The 18,635-nt window shown below is 37.9% G+C and overlaps 1 protein-coding gene and 1 non-coding gene across 4 annotated transcripts in view; one reads left to right on the top strand and one right to left on the bottom strand.

The window, feature by feature from the left end:
* LOC105473552 (mitogen-activated protein kinase kinase 4) overlaps nucleotides 1–18,635 on the bottom strand; it is a 122,290-nt gene that overhangs the window by 91,969 nt on the left and 11,686 nt on the right. The window contains exon 1 of one of the 3 annotated variants that reach the window (XM_011727359.2): nucleotides 4,224–4,272. The exons of the other annotated variants lie outside the window; for them this stretch is intronic. Coding sequence (XP_011725661.2) covers nucleotides 4,224–4,257 — 34 coding nt within the window. The 5' untranslated portion in view covers nucleotides 4,258–4,272. Of the gene's footprint in view, nucleotides 1–4,223; nucleotides 4,273–18,635 lie in introns of those variants that run through there. 3 annotated transcript variants of the gene reach the window in all.
* Nucleotides 14,615–14,754, top strand: LOC112425200 (U11 spliceosomal RNA). The gene has a single exon (XR_003016267.2). It is a non-coding gene; the product is annotated as a U11 spliceosomal RNA (small nuclear RNA).

Below are 18,635 nucleotides of genomic sequence, written 5' to 3'. Positions count from 1 at the left end.
CTGATACAGAAAACACTTTCAAATGTTTATTGATTTGGGAATAAAGCTGACATGGATAGCCTCAGACAACTTAAGTCTATATGATTATTGGCTGGAGTAAATCTTTGTTGTTTGCAAACAAGGATCCTGACTTAGGAAAACAGTACCTGTCCTCATCATACTTCCAAAGCACTGTTCTACCCCTCAAAGCAATACTGCCTACCTTTTTTCATGCCATGGCTTGTTTGGAAAATAAGAACATTTGTTCAACATGCTGGGAAAATTAGAACTGCAGCTGGCCCAGAGGCTGGCCTAGGCATTGAGCAGTCCTGTCCCCACTCAGTCACTTCAAGGCTGAAGGGAACAATCTGTCAGAATCATCCTTGAAATTCTGGTTTCAAAACTCTGCCTTAAGAGAACAGCCAGCACCATTCAAACAAGCTTTCCACAGCATCTGCACACAGTGTCCTCCTCAAACTTCTCATGAGAAAAGCACTCCCAAACACGGAATCATCCAGAATATTAAGAACTGTAATCCTGAAGAAAGGGATTTGGTCAAGTGTATCCACACTCACTGAGGCCTAGGAATATCCCTTGTCTAACTGTGAGCAACTCACTGACTCACAGAATATTGAAGTTGGAGGGAAGACACTTCCTAGGTTTATTTAGCTTTAAAAACAAGATGATAAAGAGCCCTAAACATTCTCCCTCCACCAACTTCTCAAGCAATACAACCCTTTTTAACATTGCTTTCCACAACCAGCTAAGCTGAGCATAGTTTGGTTAGATCTTGGCCAAAAACCCCAACGGGGCAGTTGAGAGTTCACTACTCAATACAAAATCTATGGAATCTCTGCAATCTAGGTTACCAAAAGCATCTCTCCTTCACCTTTTACAGAACAGCAAAAGGTGTCAGCTCCTTTACTAACAATCAGCATTATTTAGTTTCCAAAAACATCAGTCTGTCCCTCAGGGAGAAACACTGTTTACAATGGGCTCATCCTCTCTCATCCTCAAGTCTGTTTCCATCAAATTGTAAACAATTTTCTGCTTTAAAATTTTAACTACCTTGATTTATCTTTGAGCTCTGCAAATCACCTATAACAGTACCTCAGACAAAATAGCAGTTCAACAAATATTTATTAAATTACAAATATTAGTAGATTGTTTTTCTTACCAACATTTCACTGCTCCCCCATCCCTCATCTAATGGGCTTGTTTTGTTTCATTATATCATAGGAAAGCAAGATTCTGTTACCTGTATGGTCAGAATCAGAGAACTAGAATCACTCGAATCCTCCCGCCCAGCCTGTAAGAATGGAGACCATCTCTACAACATTTTAGCCAATCCACATATCTTCAACACCACTGATGTCACCATATTCGAGAGCCCTTGTTTAATATCTGTTGTAGTAATAGCAAAGTACTTTATTGTTCATGGTAATGGAGATCATTGAAGGACCTACAATAGCTGCCTCTAGAGTATAGCTTTTTAGATGCAGTGATGAGTTCACTGTGGGTTATTTGGTAGATTGTCACAAAAATAACCACCAAGGAATCACAGCTCCCTGAGTCCATACCCATCTGCAAAGGGACCTTGCTCCTCCTTCCATAAACAGGTAAAGTCTATTTCTCTACCTTTTGAATCTGGGCTGGCCCTGGGGCTTGATGTAACCACAATATTATAGCAGAAGGAATACTGTATGACTTCCAAATCTAAGCCCTTTATGAGGCCTTGCAGCTTCCACTTTCACCCTCCTGGAAAGCTACCCTGAGTTTAAATGTGAAGCAGCTCAGTCTATTCTCTTTGATGAAAGACCATGTGGAACAAAAGGCCCAGCAGTCCCAGTCATCCTAACAGACCTACTAAATACATATAAGCGAGCTCAGGTGAGACAGAACCAGCACTCAACTAATGAAAAGAATCATAAAAATTAAATAGTTGCTCTTTTAAGCCAACTACTCACATGCGAAAGGAGCCAGGAAGGAATAATCAAAAAGCAATCTGAATCAATCCCTTTTAGGGAACACCCACTGATACCACAGGATATTCCCTCGAACCAACCACACCAAAAAGAGGAAACTGGAACTGCAGTGCACAAGTCATTCACAGAATACCTTTAAGAATATTGGTATTTGACCTGCAAGTATTCAGAATATCACATCGCAGAGAGGGGAGCTGTCATTTAAATTCTCATTTCTTCCTTGGCTCTCTCTGTCACTATCTCATTTTCAAAACAGAAAGATTACCTGGAATAATTTTTTAATTATCTGTAGTCACTGGTTGTGAAATGAGTAACACACAATTCCAACTGTGCAACTTTAGAGTCAAACAATTTCAGAAATGAAGAAATAAAGTGGTAGAAAAAAACTTACTTTCATTTCTCTTTTCTCCCTAAATTACTACGGTAATGAGAGACCTAACATTTCATAAGCTCAAAAGAAAAAGACATGTTAGGTCAGGTGTGGTGGCTCATGCCTGTAGTCCCAGCACTTTGGGAGGCTGAGGCGGGTGGATCACCTGAGCTCAGGAGTTCAAGACCAGCCAGGCCAACATGGTGAAACCCCATCTCTACTAAAAATACAAAAATTAGCTGGGAGCGGTGGCAGATGCCTGTAATCCCAGCTATTCGGGAGGCTGAGGCAGTAGTAATCACTTGAACCCAGGAGGCGGAGGTTGCAGAGAGCCCAGATCGTGCCATCGCACTCCAGCCTGGGTGACAAGAGTGAAACTGCATCTAAATAAATAAATAAATAAATAGAGAGAAAGAAAGAAAAAGAGATGTTACACTCGCAATATCAGGTATTCCATATATCCACATATTAAGTGAGTTGCTATCAGCTAATATTATATTGCCCCTATCTCCCTGCCGGCAACCCTTGATACCTAAGAGTGAGCAATTACTAAAACACTCATAAAATCTCACTCAGAACTTTGAACTCTCATCTTTAAAGCACTGTTACGCATCCACACAGCTAAGCATTTTGGAAACTAGATGGTTCTGAGTTTATTTAAGAAATCAAGTAAATATCCCCACAGCAACTTTCAGCACATTTTACAGTTTTGTGTGTAAAATGGATTTTTAGAAAGCCCAATATAATACTTTACACAACAACAAGTACAGAAATACCACAATTACAAACAAGTTACTATGCCAGGCAGTGGAGGTGAACAATAGATAAGGCAGCTGACCCCTCCACGAAGACTGTTTCGTTGGGCATTCTGCCAAAAAATTAAAAAGCAATGTGAGGCCAGACATGGTGACTCACACCTATAATCCCAGCATTTTGGGAGGCCAAAGCAAAAGGATTGTTTGAGCCCATGAGTTCAAAAGCAGCCTGGGCAATATAGTGAGATCCTATCACAAAACAAAAAAAAAAAAAAAGGGAAAAGAAATGTAGTACAAGGAGGTTAAAGGGTAGGAATAGGGAAGAAAGTTCTTTTGCTAGATGTCAAATGATCACCACTGAAAATACTAGTAACACTGAAACACTAATAAAAATAAAAACAGGAATATTTCTGTGGTCTAGTAAACTACACATCTGTGAAACCAGGATAAAAACAATTCCCTACTTGGCAGTACTGTTGTGATAAGGATCAATATACCTTAAATATGCTACAACAGCTGGCAAACAGTAGACATGAAAAGTAGAAACTACTATGATATTAGTTATAAGTACATATTAAAACCTAATTGAGAAATTATTAGAGAAGAAAACTGGAAAATGTTTGATAGCGTTTAAACCAACAAAATGTATTAGCAACAAAGAATTCAGCTTTCTTTGTAGATTTGTTTAAAACCACTTTCCCATAAAAATCCTATTCCTATCCTAAACCAGGATCCTTCCTAATTGTACTAAATTAGAAACCAGAAAAAGCCATATAGACTAGCAGTGCCAATCGCCCTAGTTTTGAAGCTCAACTCTGCTACTTACTAGCTATATAATATCTCTTGGGCAAATGACTTCACCTCTCTGCCTCAGTGCCATACCTGCCAAATGGGATACCCAGAGGGGCACTGTGAGGAGTAAAGACATTACCATGCGTAACAGAGTCAGCTAGGTATCAATTCCAGCTTTATTATCAATTATGATAGTTGTCTACGTTTATGATGGCCAAGTCCTAAACTAGGGTAAAAGTAGATTACTAACAGCCATGCTGCCTAAATATTAAACATTTTCCTCATCTGACAGGCTGGGGCCTCAGAGGCTCTGCTGCCAAGGAAAAAAACAAAGTAATTCACCCTCAGCATTTCTGGCCTCTGGCAAAAGATTCATAGTCCTTTTCTTGGGTAGAAAAAAAAAAAAAATTTAACCCAGAATACCAAGGATTATGTTATTCCTCTATCAGTTCCTGAAAGGGTACTGCTTTGACAACAAAAGGCTTAACAGCTCCTATCAGATTCTTAGAACACTAGACAAAGGCAAAAGCAGCATTCTACTTGTAGAATACCTCTTACTATGGGATCCTTGTTTGGTTAACAAAGGTCTTCAGGGAGAGTTTGAAGGCTTAAAAGCCTGAACTCACTTTCAAGCTGTTTATCTAACAAGGAAAAGAAAAATTTAACTCATTTCAGTTATAATAAAATAAGGGGTTTATGAAGCTTCATGGAATGAAGCTCCCAAAACACCCTATATTCCTTTTAAACCTATTAACAGAAACTCACAACTGATTCATCCATTCTCTGATTCAGCTAACCACCAACGCCATTGATTGTAATAGTCCCTCTCTGATCTCCGTTATTTCACAAGAGTTAAGCACAGTGCCATCACTATGGGATTCTACAGCCAGCCACACCTTTGAGCTATCACTTAAAGCCAATAACAGTATCACTTTCTATCAGACTCTGAGCCAGATGTCTACTACCAACAAGCAAATATATAATTCCACACGCTAAACTGAAAATCTCTCTGGCCAAGTCATGATTAGTACAACCCCATAAAAATTACCCAGGGAGCCACTAATCCAAGAAGGCCCTACTGTAGTTTAAATTGCTGCTAAATTTAACATTTTAATCACCAACAAAATATAAAAAGCTTATCCAAAATAACCCCTAAACCCCAACTCCATGTTCCAATGATTTTGCAGGTAGACTTCATGGGAGCCTAAGAGTTGGAATTCCACAATTACACAACCACTCTGAGAAGGTTCCAAACGGATACCCAAAAGGAGGCAGCCAGTTATCTCCACCTTTGGTTCAAGGGAGAAGAGAATGTATTAATAGTTCTCTGAATCCTTAATTTGTCCCTAGCTCATTTAAAGAGTTCTCTTATACCATCATCCTTCACAGTCCTTAATAAGAACAGCCTAATCTGCTATATACCCACACTGATTCCATTCACATAGAAGCACTATTGCTATACATGTGCTGAGAGTTCTAGCCAGGAAGAGGAAACATTTGTAGCATATCAAGAGTCAGTAAAGGTACTCAGCATTTTATCCAGGTGCTCAGACCATTTTTAAATCCATGGGATGCCTAAAACTCTGGCAAATCCAAAGGGCATTTGTGTTTTTAAGCCTCGAACTTGTGAATATATCAACAGAAATCCCATGAAGACAAGTGATACACAAACCCAAACTGATCAACCCCAACAAAATTTTCTATGTACAGCAGTCAACAGTGGTCTCTTACTTCGTAATACACAGGCCACTTTGATAACCTCTGTCTCCTAATCAAACTCAATATTCTAACTAAGCTCCTCATGAGCACCCCAGTTTCAAGTTACTGCTTCACAATGTACCAAGAACAAGATACTCGGATTTCTGGAAAACCATCCACATAACTGATGCTTATTTTTTTGGTAGCGATCTTACTAATGGAACAAGGAATATAATATGCAAACTTATGAAAGCTATGCCAAGAAAAGTCATAAGGCTTGTTCTGGTTTCCATCTATATCCCAGAGCCCACAAAGTGGCTTCTAGTCTGACCTCACTGTACAGACAGAGGCACATATCAGATACTCTTTGAAGAACAGCTTGCTTCAACCCTAGCAAGGAACCAAGTGCCCACAGGTCTCACATCACATTTATTTTTCCTGCTTGGTAAATGCCACAACAGCCTATCACCACCCTATTTTAACGACTTTTCACCACCCGTAAGTGAAATAAAAACATTAACCATATTTTATAACTATAACGTCAACATTTTTCCAATCAGTGCTTCCAAACTTTTTTTATATGTGCCTATGAAAAAAAAAATGTGTACAACACAATGAAAGAAATATAAGGTTGTTCTTGACTCAAGGACAATGACACAGAGCTCTAGTGAGTGGCCACAGGGCTAAGGGGATCCATATTTCAGCTGACAGGTAAGTACTCACAACAGCACACAAATTGAGGAGCTACCAAATGTGGTATTGAGAAATACATATTTTTTTTAGCCGGGCGAGGTGGCGGGCGCCTGTAGTCCCAGCTATTCGGGAGGCTGAGGCAGGAGAATGGCGTGAACCCGGGAGGCAGAGCTTGCAGTGAGCTGAGATTCGGCCACTGCACTCCAGCCTGGGTAACAGAGCGAGACTCCGTCTCAAAAAAAAAAAAAAAAAAAAAAAGAGAGAAATACATATTTTTGGTTTTGTCCCCATTTCCTGACACACAACTGCTTAAATTCTTGGAATTTCCAAGGTGATGTATTTTTTGGATGCTAATGAGTTGACTGATGACTGGCAGCACCTAGCAGCTTCAGAAAGACCAGCAAATTAATTAACCCCAAAGGAGGGTTATGGGAACCCTAACTGGGAGCTGGACGGTCAGAAGTTCTGAAGGCCCAGACTTAACAACTGGTATCTGAAGTGGGGGCAGTCTTGCGGGACTGAGCCCTCAACCTGTGGGATCTGACACTATCTCCAGGTAAACAGTGTGAGAATTGAACTGGAGGACACCCAGCTGGTATCTGCTGCAGAAGTGATTGCGTATTTGCTGGTGGGGAAAAATCCCCCACATTTGGTCACAGAGTCTTCTATGTTGATTGTTGTTGTATGGTGTGAAAGCAGAGGAAAAAAGTTTGAGTTTTTTCCTTACATCAAAACAATCAGATGAGTTCTCCTTCTTGGCAAGTTTCTAATATTGTAAGTAATAATGTTATTAACTATACAAGAAAGTCAGACTGGTCATAAGTCTAAGTAATTAACTCTTCTGCACTTCAATTCTATATGAATTTCATTAGCAAGTAGATTAGAATAAAGAAAGCTATAAGATGAAGACAACTTCCTAGCGTAAGTACCCATTTGCTCCAAGGAAACAAAACATGTTCATCCTTTTCACAACACAAAAACCAGCCATCAGTAGACAACATATTATTGGGTTACCACTCTTTTTCCCAGATAGATTCAAAGCTGTGGGCCAATTGTGTGCAAGGCAGTTTTGCTACAGAAGTACCTGTAGTATAATGAAAAATATAATTGTATTTTGCCTTTGTCTCAGGTTTGGGGCACAGAGATTCTAAAACCCTTAGAATTTCCTGAGTGACACAGGAGTGTCTTTTGTTACCAAAAATGTGGCCCTTTCAGCCATACCCGAGTTTGTGCAAGTGTCTGGTAACTCTCCGAAGGCCCCTATATAACTTCAGGATAGGGGCTGGTCACCAGAAAAAAACAACCGAGTAGCCTGTTAAAACTTTCAGCTGCCACGCCCCCATACACACACCCCCAGGAAGGAGAAAAGGACTAGAGACTGAGTTCAATCACCAATGGCCAATGATACAATCAATCATGCCTACCTAATAAAACCTCCATAAAAACCCCTAACAATAGGGTTTGGGGAGCTTCCAGATTGGTAAATGAATCAAGGACAGTGTGCCCACAAAGGTCACAGAACCTCTGTGCTATTTCCCTGTCCCCTCACTCCCAATACCTTGACCTATACAAGGTCCTATCTCTTCCATTTGGCTCTTCAAACCTTTATAATAAGCCAGTAACAGTAATAAAGTTCTTTCCTGAGTTCTGTAAGACATTCTAGCAAATTATCAAACTTGATGGGGGGTGTGGTCAAGTTTGATAATGGGAATCCCCAAATCTGTAGTAATCCAAGCAGGAGTATGAGTATCCTGAACACCCCACTTGTGACTAGCCTCCTAAGTGAGGATAATCTCGAAGCACTGAGTCCTTCAACTTGTGAGATCTGATGCTAACTCCAGGTAAATAGTGTCAGAAATGAATTCAATTGTTGGATACATGATTGTTGTCAGAGAACTGGAGAATTGCTTGGTGTCAGAAACACCCCAAGGTGTCAATACTGAAAATATAAAATAAAAATTTCCTTATTTCCATTAATATTGGTAATTGGTTTTTATAACTATCCAAATACATAAACAAGCCTAAAAACAAGTAAAACAAATTCCAAGTGAATTAGAGATAAAGTGGCAAGATACGGTTTATGAATATGTTTTTCTCCATCATATATCAATAGTTGATTTACAAACTGATGTGAAAATATTATCAAGGATTATCAAGCCAGATGTCCTTCAAATACCTAGCAGACTCCTGACTTCAAGAACATCCTCTAAAAGCAAAGAAAGAGCATGTATGTCCACATCCTCCTCGCTCAGGAAAGTTAGAGAGTCTACCTTCCTTCCTTTCGACTCCATAGAGAATCACAGTTGTTTGTTTGTTTGTTTGTTTGTTTGTTTTCTGACAGAAGGTCTCACTCTGTTGCCCAGGCTGGAGTGCAGCGGCATGATCATGTCTCACTGCGGCTTTCACCTCTCGAGCTTAAGTGACACTCCCACCGCAGCCTCCTGGGTAGCTGGGATTACAGGCCACCATGCCTAGCTAATCTTTGTATTTTTTGTAGAGAAGAGGTTTCACCATGTTTCCCAGGTTCAGTGAATTTTTTATTCCAAGTTGACTTCTCTCCACCCTCCAGGACACGCCTGACTACCTTGTCCAACTGACCAATTACTTTATCCTCAAAGCAAACAATTCATACCACTACTTTACCTGTAGTAACTGTTTTTCACCATGATGTGTCCTTAGGAATCCAGAAAGGCAAAAGAATAATTAAGTCATATACATAATTTTGTTTATATTTTAATTTAATTAAGACCATTTAGAGAGGCTTCAAATAACCTGTTACCACTACATGGCACTTTTTTTTTTTCTGGGTTTTTTTTTTTTTTTTTTTTTTTGGAGACAGAGTTTCGTTGTTGTTGCCCAGGCTGGAGTGTAATGGCACAATCTCGGCTCACTGCAACCTCCACCTCCTGGGTTCAAGTAATTCTCCTGCCTCAGCCTCCCAAGTAGCTGGGACTATCAGTGCCCGCCACCACACCCAGCTAATTTTTGTATTTTTAGTAGAGACGGGGTTTCGCCATGTTGGCCAGGCTGCTCTCAAACTCCTGACCTGAGGTGATCCATCCGCCTCAGCATCCCAAAGTGCTAAGATTACAGGCATGAGCCACCATGCCCAGCCTCCATCTGCATGACTTCCGACCATTGGAAATCTGATAGAACATTCTAATGAGTCTGACAACTCAGTTCTTCTCGTAACAGCACCTGTCATTTAATAGGAACTCAAATATTTCTTCAATAAATAAGGAATCGAAGCTCAAATGTTTGATTTAACATCTTGAGGACAAACAGTTTCACTAAGAGACACAATAGGGTGTTTTATCCGTATTTCCTGATGGGTACAATCTGTTGTTTCTTTTTTTTCCTCATTAATCAAAATATGTATAACTGGATGTTATGCAGGTTCTCTGAAAAAGTTACCAGAAGCTTTTAGTAGAAAAATGCTAACAATAGAACTTCATGACACAAAAATTAGTCAGACATCTTCTGGCTTTGAAAAAAATATGTGGCATTTTTAACTGCCATGAGTCATAAGAAGACATGTGGCGATCTTTTGTATACTCCACCAACTTTCCATTTCAGTGCTGCATTACACTATATAATCATTTTTAAGAAATGTTAGGTAACAATTCAGTCAAATTTAAATCAAAATCCAACTATGTCACTACAAAAGCAAATAACAGAGGTAGCAAATGAGCAGGCATCTTCCACACAAAGGTAATAATCAGCAATGTTATGCTCCTCTTCCCATCCGAATGGCTTTTGACCCTCATTAAGTAACTCCCAATTTCAAAAACATTAACATGTGAATGACACTTTTATTTCCTAGTGGATACAATAAAAAACTATTTGCTGCCCATAAATGTATTCTACAAATTGAAAGTTTTAAAAGGCTGGACTAAATTAAGAATAATTAAGAGCATGAATGGAATTCAAAGAAGATATGTTGCATTCTATCTACTTCATGTGTATATAGTACATGAGAGAATCTCGACTGAAATGTTTCTAATTTGTTCCTTACAAAGATCCAAAAAGAAAATCAAAAGAGCAAATTAGTTGTAGAACATTATGAGAGAGACTTTAATAATTTAGTTGAAGTTACATGAAGGAACAGGAGTAGGAAAAAAGGAAAGCTGGTTAAGAAAGTATTACCGCTAAAGGGTGAATGACACCACTGGACAACAATATACTGGTCATTAAAAGGTAATTACTAATTAAAACACAAGTAGGTCATCAGATTTTTATTATTCAATCTTGGATGAGAAATCCTATCCTCTTCTAATCCTCACAAAACTGGCTTCTGATGACTCAATCTGATCCCCAAGGATTGGGAAGGCAATGCCCTGAAGGGTCTGAGCATTCTAAGCACTGAACACAAATTTTAAAAGCTGGACTCTGATGTGGGATTGATCTTCATTTGGCGGGACTAGTCTTGCCTAACCACTGGCTCTTCAACTTCACCAGAGAACATCTTATTACTTGACATGTCTTTTGATTGTCTGCAAAGATTAATGAGCCCTAATGAATGGGTCAACTCATGTTTCAGGGTATAAAGGACAGGTCTCCAGTATTCATTCTATCCAAATACAGAGCATCCCAATACATACTTGTATATCATATGTGTGCATATAAATATACTTTCATATCCTTCACTACTGGCACAGTTAAGTCAGAGATGATCAAGGCTTAACTACAATTTGCTTTCAGTGGTATGCCCTAAACACAATTTTGTCTTTTTTTGGCTGGATACAACTACTATCTGCAAAGCCCACAAATGTCTGAAAATGACAGTTAACCTATTCCTAAGAAAATAATTAATGTAGACAAGGTTAATGGGCCAAAACTACCAGAAGAAAGGCTGACGGAGAACTTTACACTATATGGATCACACTGGCAGCACCTAAGCCCACTGGTTTATCTTAACAAGAGCTCCAACAAGAAATCATATGCCTCCTGATGTGATACAACAGGAAGCGCACAGCACCGCCTATGAAGTAAGTGTTCTTGCCAAAAATCTGACCAAGTTTCTGTAACTACCAATTAAAGGTAAATAACAGGGCATGAAGGAACATGTTAAACACTAAAAGGATGCAATCAGCCAAATTTGAAATGTATAAAATGCTACAAAAATTAACCAATTTTTTCAATGAATAAATGGTAAGGAAAAGAGAGAAGAGGGAAATACCATAGACTTAAAGAAACTCAAGAGACATATCAACCAAACACAATGTGTGCACAGACCTTGCTGAGGTCTCAACTAGAACAAATTAACTGTAAATAAAGCAGTAACAAAGTTTTTGGGGACATGTGAACATTCAGTAACTATCTAGTAATATTGTTTTGTTCATTTAAGATAATTGTATCAAGGTTATGTACTTAAGAGTCCTTATCGCTTAGAACACATGTAACACATTTATATGGATAAAATAATGATAATCAGAATTTGCTTTAAAGTATTTCAGTAGAGATAGCTGGAGGGAGGAAGAATAAGATTGGTTATATGTTGGTAATTGTTAATGCTATATAATGGGCACATGGGCGTTCATTATACTACTCTATTTTTGTATATGTTTGAAATTTTCTACTATTAAAAGTTTTCAAAAATTAAATGTTTTTTCTTCTAACCCTGCCAAAAAGAAAGTGGGGTGAGGATGCATAAAAATTTTGCTAAAAGTGTCAGTTTGTCCTTACGACAGTCTGTACGCAGTGTGTCCTCACAGAGTTCACGGCTGTGCCACCTTGTCCACTAACTTCACAGGTCTCCTTCCTACTAATCTTCTTCAGCTGTACCCAGGCACATAAGTCATTTGAGAATCCTGGAGCAATTTATTCCTTTTATCTCTCTAGGCCAGCAGAGTTTTAGGTTTTCGCCAAACATTTTTTCCCTAGTGGCAGATCTGGTGTTCCTAACTTCATAGCAACACAAATCTTTCTACTTTAATGTTCAGTAAGGCCTACTGGATAACCTTAATAAGCCTTATAAACGGCTGACCAAGATATAAACGGTAGGTCCAGATCTCATAACCTAGTGCAAATGAAGACTCCTCAAAAGCCGTTTGATTTAGAAAATCACTCCTGTAAGTGCCAACTGCTTTCAAGAATTAGTAAAACACTAAGGTTTACAACGTGTAAACTGTGACCAGACAAAGGTCATACAGTTCTGCCCCTTATTAGCTGTAAGACTTTGGAAATTTTATTTAACCTCTCTGTGCTTCAGTTTCCTCATCTATACTAACTATGATACCTATTTCATAAGGTTGTCGTGAGAATTAAAGGAGTTAACATAAAGTGCTTAGAGCAGGGTTTGACACACATTCAGAGTTATTATTTCTACCACACAGCCCCTATACATGCTCAATCTCTCAAAGAACATACACTTCTTCAGAGCAGGCTCTAGATTTAATTTATCTTTAAGGATCCCAGTGCTTCCTATCATTGGTAATATCTTTATCCATCTATTGAAGACATATACAGATACAGATTTGTTAACTGTTACATTTGTGCCTCTCTTTCCTTATCCTTAAAAGAGCTTCTCTAAAAGGGAGTGAATATGTTCGTATGCACTTGATTTTCCTTTCTGATTAACATTCATTTGGCATTTCTACCTAGAGAAAATGAACAACAAGATGAAGTCACAAGTTTTTCTTAGTGCATCTTATTAACTGGACATTTTTGCCTAGATTCGGAACTCATAAAACCATGTAGTGGTAATCCAAATATTTACTACACCTTATCTGAAAACCATCACCCTAAATGTATGAGCTAAATTGAAAACCACTTTAACTGGATTCAGTTGGGAATACTCTCTGGAAACTTTCCATAGGATTTCTACTCCATATCTGTTCAATTCTGAAAGTTTTGTCAACATCCCTTTGTTGCTAGTAGTAAAGTTCAAGTGGCATATAAATGAAAACTTTCTGCAATGTGGGAAAGTCACTATTTAATTATTTTCTTATCAAAAATGTCACACATTAAGCATCCCCAAATTATTTTAAGGTGCAATAGCTGTTAGAAACCTTCCTTCTCCTAGCAACAAAAAGCATTTTCAGGACAAATTCAAGTTCCCACCATTTCCAACGTCAAAGACAACTAAGCAACATTCCCTTTAGAATAGTATAAGGTATAAGCATAAAGTATGAGAGGAATAGGTGAATCCTGACTCTGGAATGTATCACTTCTACAGTTCCTGGGCTTTAACTAGTATAAAAACTTTTTTTTCCAAGCAGATGGACTTCCCATTGACAATTTATCATGGTCGCCACAATATATAGTAATGAATATTAGATGTTAGTCTGGCTTATGGCTAATCCTACAAAAGTCTCATTTTTCAACTAATTTCATTATCTATCTATATATATATAAACTTATATAAACGGTATAAACCTCCAAGAGCAGTAAATGACATTTTGTTTCTTAGGATTGCTAACAAATTCAGTTGAATTTAATAATTTCCAAATGATATAATTTTTGTCACTGGCTGCAGATTTTTGCTACATAAAATGAGGAATTAGAAAATTAACCAGCTGAATTTTGTAAGTTCTTAGTTTTAAATGCAGAAAAATTTAACCTTCCCTCCACTCCTTACTTTTCCTGTCTTCCTCTATTCCACTCCAATAAAGTCAAAACATCATCATTTACAGACACTTCTTAACGGGTCAGTAAACTTTGTATCTTTCCCAAATTTCTTGGAAGATTCACAAAACATCCTTCTTCCTCTTTATGATTTCCTTTTTATTATTACCAATTTAAGAAACAATTAGGGATACTTTTAAATCAGTCTCCAGGATGCCTCCTTTTTTTCCTCCAAATATACTGATGTGCAGTGCCACCAAAACCCACCACCACCTGTACTCTAATTTCAATTCGTGGCATCCAGAACAATAGCTCTGGAGCATCTAATCTTCTAAATAAACATCCTGTTGCTATGCAAACACTTCCAAGTTAAACAATTTTTTAAAAGCACAAAGTTTTTAAGGCCACCAAAAATGTAAAAGGTGAAGCTACAGAAACTTAACGCTACCCAAAATACTTGGAGCTCCAGAACTCTTCAGCCATGAACTGATAATATACTATAGTTAAAAAAAGGGTAGCGGGGAGGATGGTGATAGATAAAGAGCTGAAAGTACCTTTCGGTGAAAAATAAATTATTAAAAGAGTATTTGCCAAACACCTAGCTACTATCAATCTGATTAGCACACAATTCGGTTAGGCACTTTCTGGGGAAAATCCCTATGCCCAAGGATCCTTAATGAGTCACAATTCTCATCTGAAAAAAAAAAATTAGAATGCTGACAACACTAAGGTAAATTCAATTCACAAAAGCACTTCTCAAAAACTATGTTTCTAAAAAAGGGGGCTTCTGTCATGAGTGGCACACGTTGGGCAACTCAGTTGCTCTTCACGAGGAATCAACATCAGGAGGTTTTGGAAGAACGATTTTTTGGTAGTTGGGTAGCTTGTGAAAAAAAATGTTTTCAGGCAAATCCTCATCCCTCCTCAAAAAAAAAAAAATGAAAAACTGGTTTTATAAAGCAAGTAAGTCATATTCTAAACAACTGTGTTCACAGGTTAGCTTATTAAAGTCAGTGAGCTATGGTCATAAGTTATATAAATACCTTTACATGTACAAAAACATTATCTTCAAATAACTGATAAATTTATCAACCTTCTAAGACAGGACCTCTACACTTATAACTCTACATTTACGAATGGAAAAATATTTTTTTCCCTAAAGTATTCTTACATTCAGACTTCAGAAAAATTCAATGATCCAACAATATTAAAGAAAACATGACACTATGGTCTTAAATAAATATAACTTGAAGTTTATTTTATCTAAAATAAACATATATTTAGAAAATAAACTGAAAAGTAGATAAAAGCATAAATCATAATCTATAAAAGGAAGACTGTGAGGAGCAGAGTGAATTTTTATTGAATTTCTATAGAAATCTGTTTCCCAAATTAAATATGTAATCTCTATTTGTGCATGTAAATGCATACACACACATCTCCAATAAAACTCCACTGACTTGTAACAGGCAACTGTAATAAAGTGATTAAAAGAGAGTGAAGTAGCAATATAAAGAGCAAAAACTACGTGAAGTCAAACAATGAAAAAAATTAATCCTTCAGAGCTTCCATTAGTCATCAGAATCATCTTACAATAAATCTTTTTTATTTGTGAGAGATTTGAGCATTTGAAGAAGCCAGTACTCAAGACTTATCAGACTTGAATATCTAATTTTGTGCTTTTTGCCCCATACCTTCCTACAACTACTGTATGACATATAGTTCCTTTTAATAAATTAAACATAAGTTTATCTGACAATTCTGAAATATCCTTAGAATAAAAGTGGAGATTCCAGAAATACAGTGTGCCCAACAGTGGAGAAATCAGTCCTTTGATGATTTCAAGTCTTCACTTTCATTTGTATTTTCTTTTTTTGAGATGGAGTTATTTATTTATTTTGAGACAGAGTTTCGCTTTTGTTGACCAGGCTGGAGTGCCATGGCACGATCTCAGTTCATTGCAACCTCTGCCTCCCAGGTTCAAGCGATTCTCCTGCCTCAGACTCCCAAGTAGCTGGGATTACAGGCATGTGTCACCTCGCCCAGCTAATTTTGTATTTTTAGTAGAGGCGGGGTTTCTCCATGTTGGTCAGGCTGGTCTTGAACTCCCAACCTTAGGTGATCTGCCTGCTGTGGCCTCCCAAAGTGCTGGGATTACAGGCATGAGCCACCGTGCCCAGCCCAAGCCCAATTTTAAAGAAATGAGTGACCACTTTTACTCATTTTAATGTCTGTATTCCAGAGCAAACCAGCAGATTGTCTGCAAAAATTACAGATTTGCACTTCTAATTTTTTAAGTCATGCAAATCACAGGACCAGATTTAGAAGTGTTAATATATGTAAGCAACTGAGAACTTATACTAAAATATAGGTACTGATAGTACAAAAACACACACTGTCAACTTAGGGCTGGCCATCTCTATCAAGTCTCCAGCTCCCCTCCCTGACGTGTGCACTCCCATTCCCTGAGTCTTTCACTGAGGTCTGAGCCAGCACAGACACATCTGCTTAACTCCAAAGTAGGGTAGGCCCATTGCTGGATCCCTAAGACATGGTGTTCAATCAAGAAAGCAGTTATCATAAGACTCTCAGCACCCTTTATGCTCATTCTCTCTCATGAGATAACAGCAGGATCAAAGGTGCCCAGGACAGATCCACTGCTGCACCATCCTCACCCTGGTTCCAGCTAAAAATCAATTAGTATGTAACATCAGGGGTTGAACCCTTATGTAATCTAGTCCACTACACTATGAGCTTGCTAAGGCCAGGGGCCTATTCCTGTACTGTATTCATTTCTGTACCAAGAATCTCGCTTACTGTATGGTTTCTAGGTGTCCAATATGTGATTTGTGAATGAATGTATATAAGTAACTGTGTTGAATCCCAAAAGCTGGAAAATAAAGAGGAGCCTTCCAACGGGAAGAGGCAGAAATAAAGAGAGATGTGAAAAGCGAGGAGAAAGCAGCCACAGTATAAAGAGACGGTGAGGGCAATCAAGGTGAATAATCAAAGTGGGAATACATATGCCCCTCCACCACATAATTAAGTTCTAATAGGTTTCGCTGTCCCAAGCCTCCATTGTTAAATTCTTCCATATGTATCAAAGCAGGCCGAACCGCAAACCTATCATTTCTATAACGACAAAAACAGAGCCATTTAGAACATTCAAAGGCATTTGTAATCCACATACAAAGCTACTGATAAACACTGTATATACAATCTTACTATAATCAATGTTTCTCTTGTTTTATATCTACAATAGCACTAAGTTAAATAAAAGAACAATAATGTGAATACAACTTAAAATTTTTAAAAAGTCAGGCCAGGTGTGGTAGCTCATGCCTGTAATCTCAGCACTATGGAAGGCCGAAGTGCAACTGCTTAAAGCCAGGAGTTCGAGACCAGCCTGGGCAACATAGCAAGATTCCATTGCTACAAAAAAAAAATTTAAATGAGCTGGCTGTGGTGGCATACAGTTGTAGTTCCAGCTGCTTGGGAGGCTGAGGTGGGAAAATCACTTGAACCCAGGAATTCGAGGCTGGGCTCCAACTTGGGAAACACAGTGAGACCCTGTTTCCAAAATGAACAAAAATACAAGATAGTCTTTTTCATTAATTAGATTTTAGGTTAAAATACAAATAAAAGCTAAACACTGTCTGGCTAAATATTAAGTAGACATTTTTAAAAGTCAAAGCTAAAAATTATCACAGTGAACATGTCAAAATTAAAAACATAAAATAGAAGTTGTAACTTCATTACATATAGATATGTATCATATATAAAGGTTCACTATGAGCAGGAAATCATATATTATTTTTAGTCCATTATTTAAGGCAAGGGAGGAGTAACAGTAACGAACCAATTAAAAAAACTTTTATCCTAGGGTCTAACTGCTTGATCTCTACAGTTACACTGTGGGTGAACCATTCAAGAAATAAATTTTTGCTAACTACATTTCAAAGGCATCATAACGATCAACCAGTGGAAACTATACATTCTCATTCCAAAAAAATTTTAAACATAGAAATGTTTTTTCCAGGTTAATTTTTTTTGCCTTTGAATCAATTTACTCAAGAATGATACATATCAAAGCATCATTCTTCTCCAGTTCATGAATAAATAAGCAGAAGACAAAACGACCTATATCACATTCTGGTATATTTTTATGTTAACTGGAGAGCAGTCTCCTTGAGATGAGATTTTTTTAACTGTACTTTATACAGATGACATTTAAGCTTAAATGCTTTTTCTTTTTGGCCAGGTGCAGTGGCTCACACCTGTAATCTTGGCATTTTGAGAGGCCAAGAAAGGAGGATCTCTTGAGCCCAGGAGTTCGAAACTAGCCTAGGCAACAAAGCGGGACCCTGTCTCTACAAAAAAGTTTAAAGTCAGTCAGGCATGGTGGCATGCACTGTAGTCCCCGTTACTCAGGAGGCTGAGACAGGAGGATCGCTTGAGGGAGGTCAAGGCTGCAGTAAGCTATGACTGCATCACTGCACTCCAGCCTGGACAACAGAGTGGGACCCTGTCTCAATGAAATAAAATAAAATGCAAGGTTTATAACTTTTTTTAATATAGAAAAAGTCTATTTTGTATTATATGAAGACTAGTGTCCTAATACAGAATAAGGATGGTGAGGGAAGCAACAGAAAAACACTGTTTTGTTTTAAAGAAAAAAATTACAAATATATTCAATGTATGGTTTATAATAATTCAATTTTAAAGCATAAGATCTCTGAAAATAGCTCTATACTTTCTGTACCACGATCTTAAAAGTGAATTCTCTTTGATTTGTAA

The sequence above is a fragment of the Macaca nemestrina genome, chromosome 17, assembly GCF_043159975.1.
Source record: "Macaca nemestrina isolate mMacNem1 chromosome 17, mMacNem.hap1, whole genome shotgun sequence".
In the NCBI taxonomy this organism is placed as follows: Eukaryota; Metazoa; Chordata; class Mammalia; order Primates; family Cercopithecidae; genus Macaca; species Macaca nemestrina.
The sequence above is the reverse complement of the archived record's forward strand: the minus strand, read 5'-3'. Positions and strand labels throughout refer to the sequence as shown.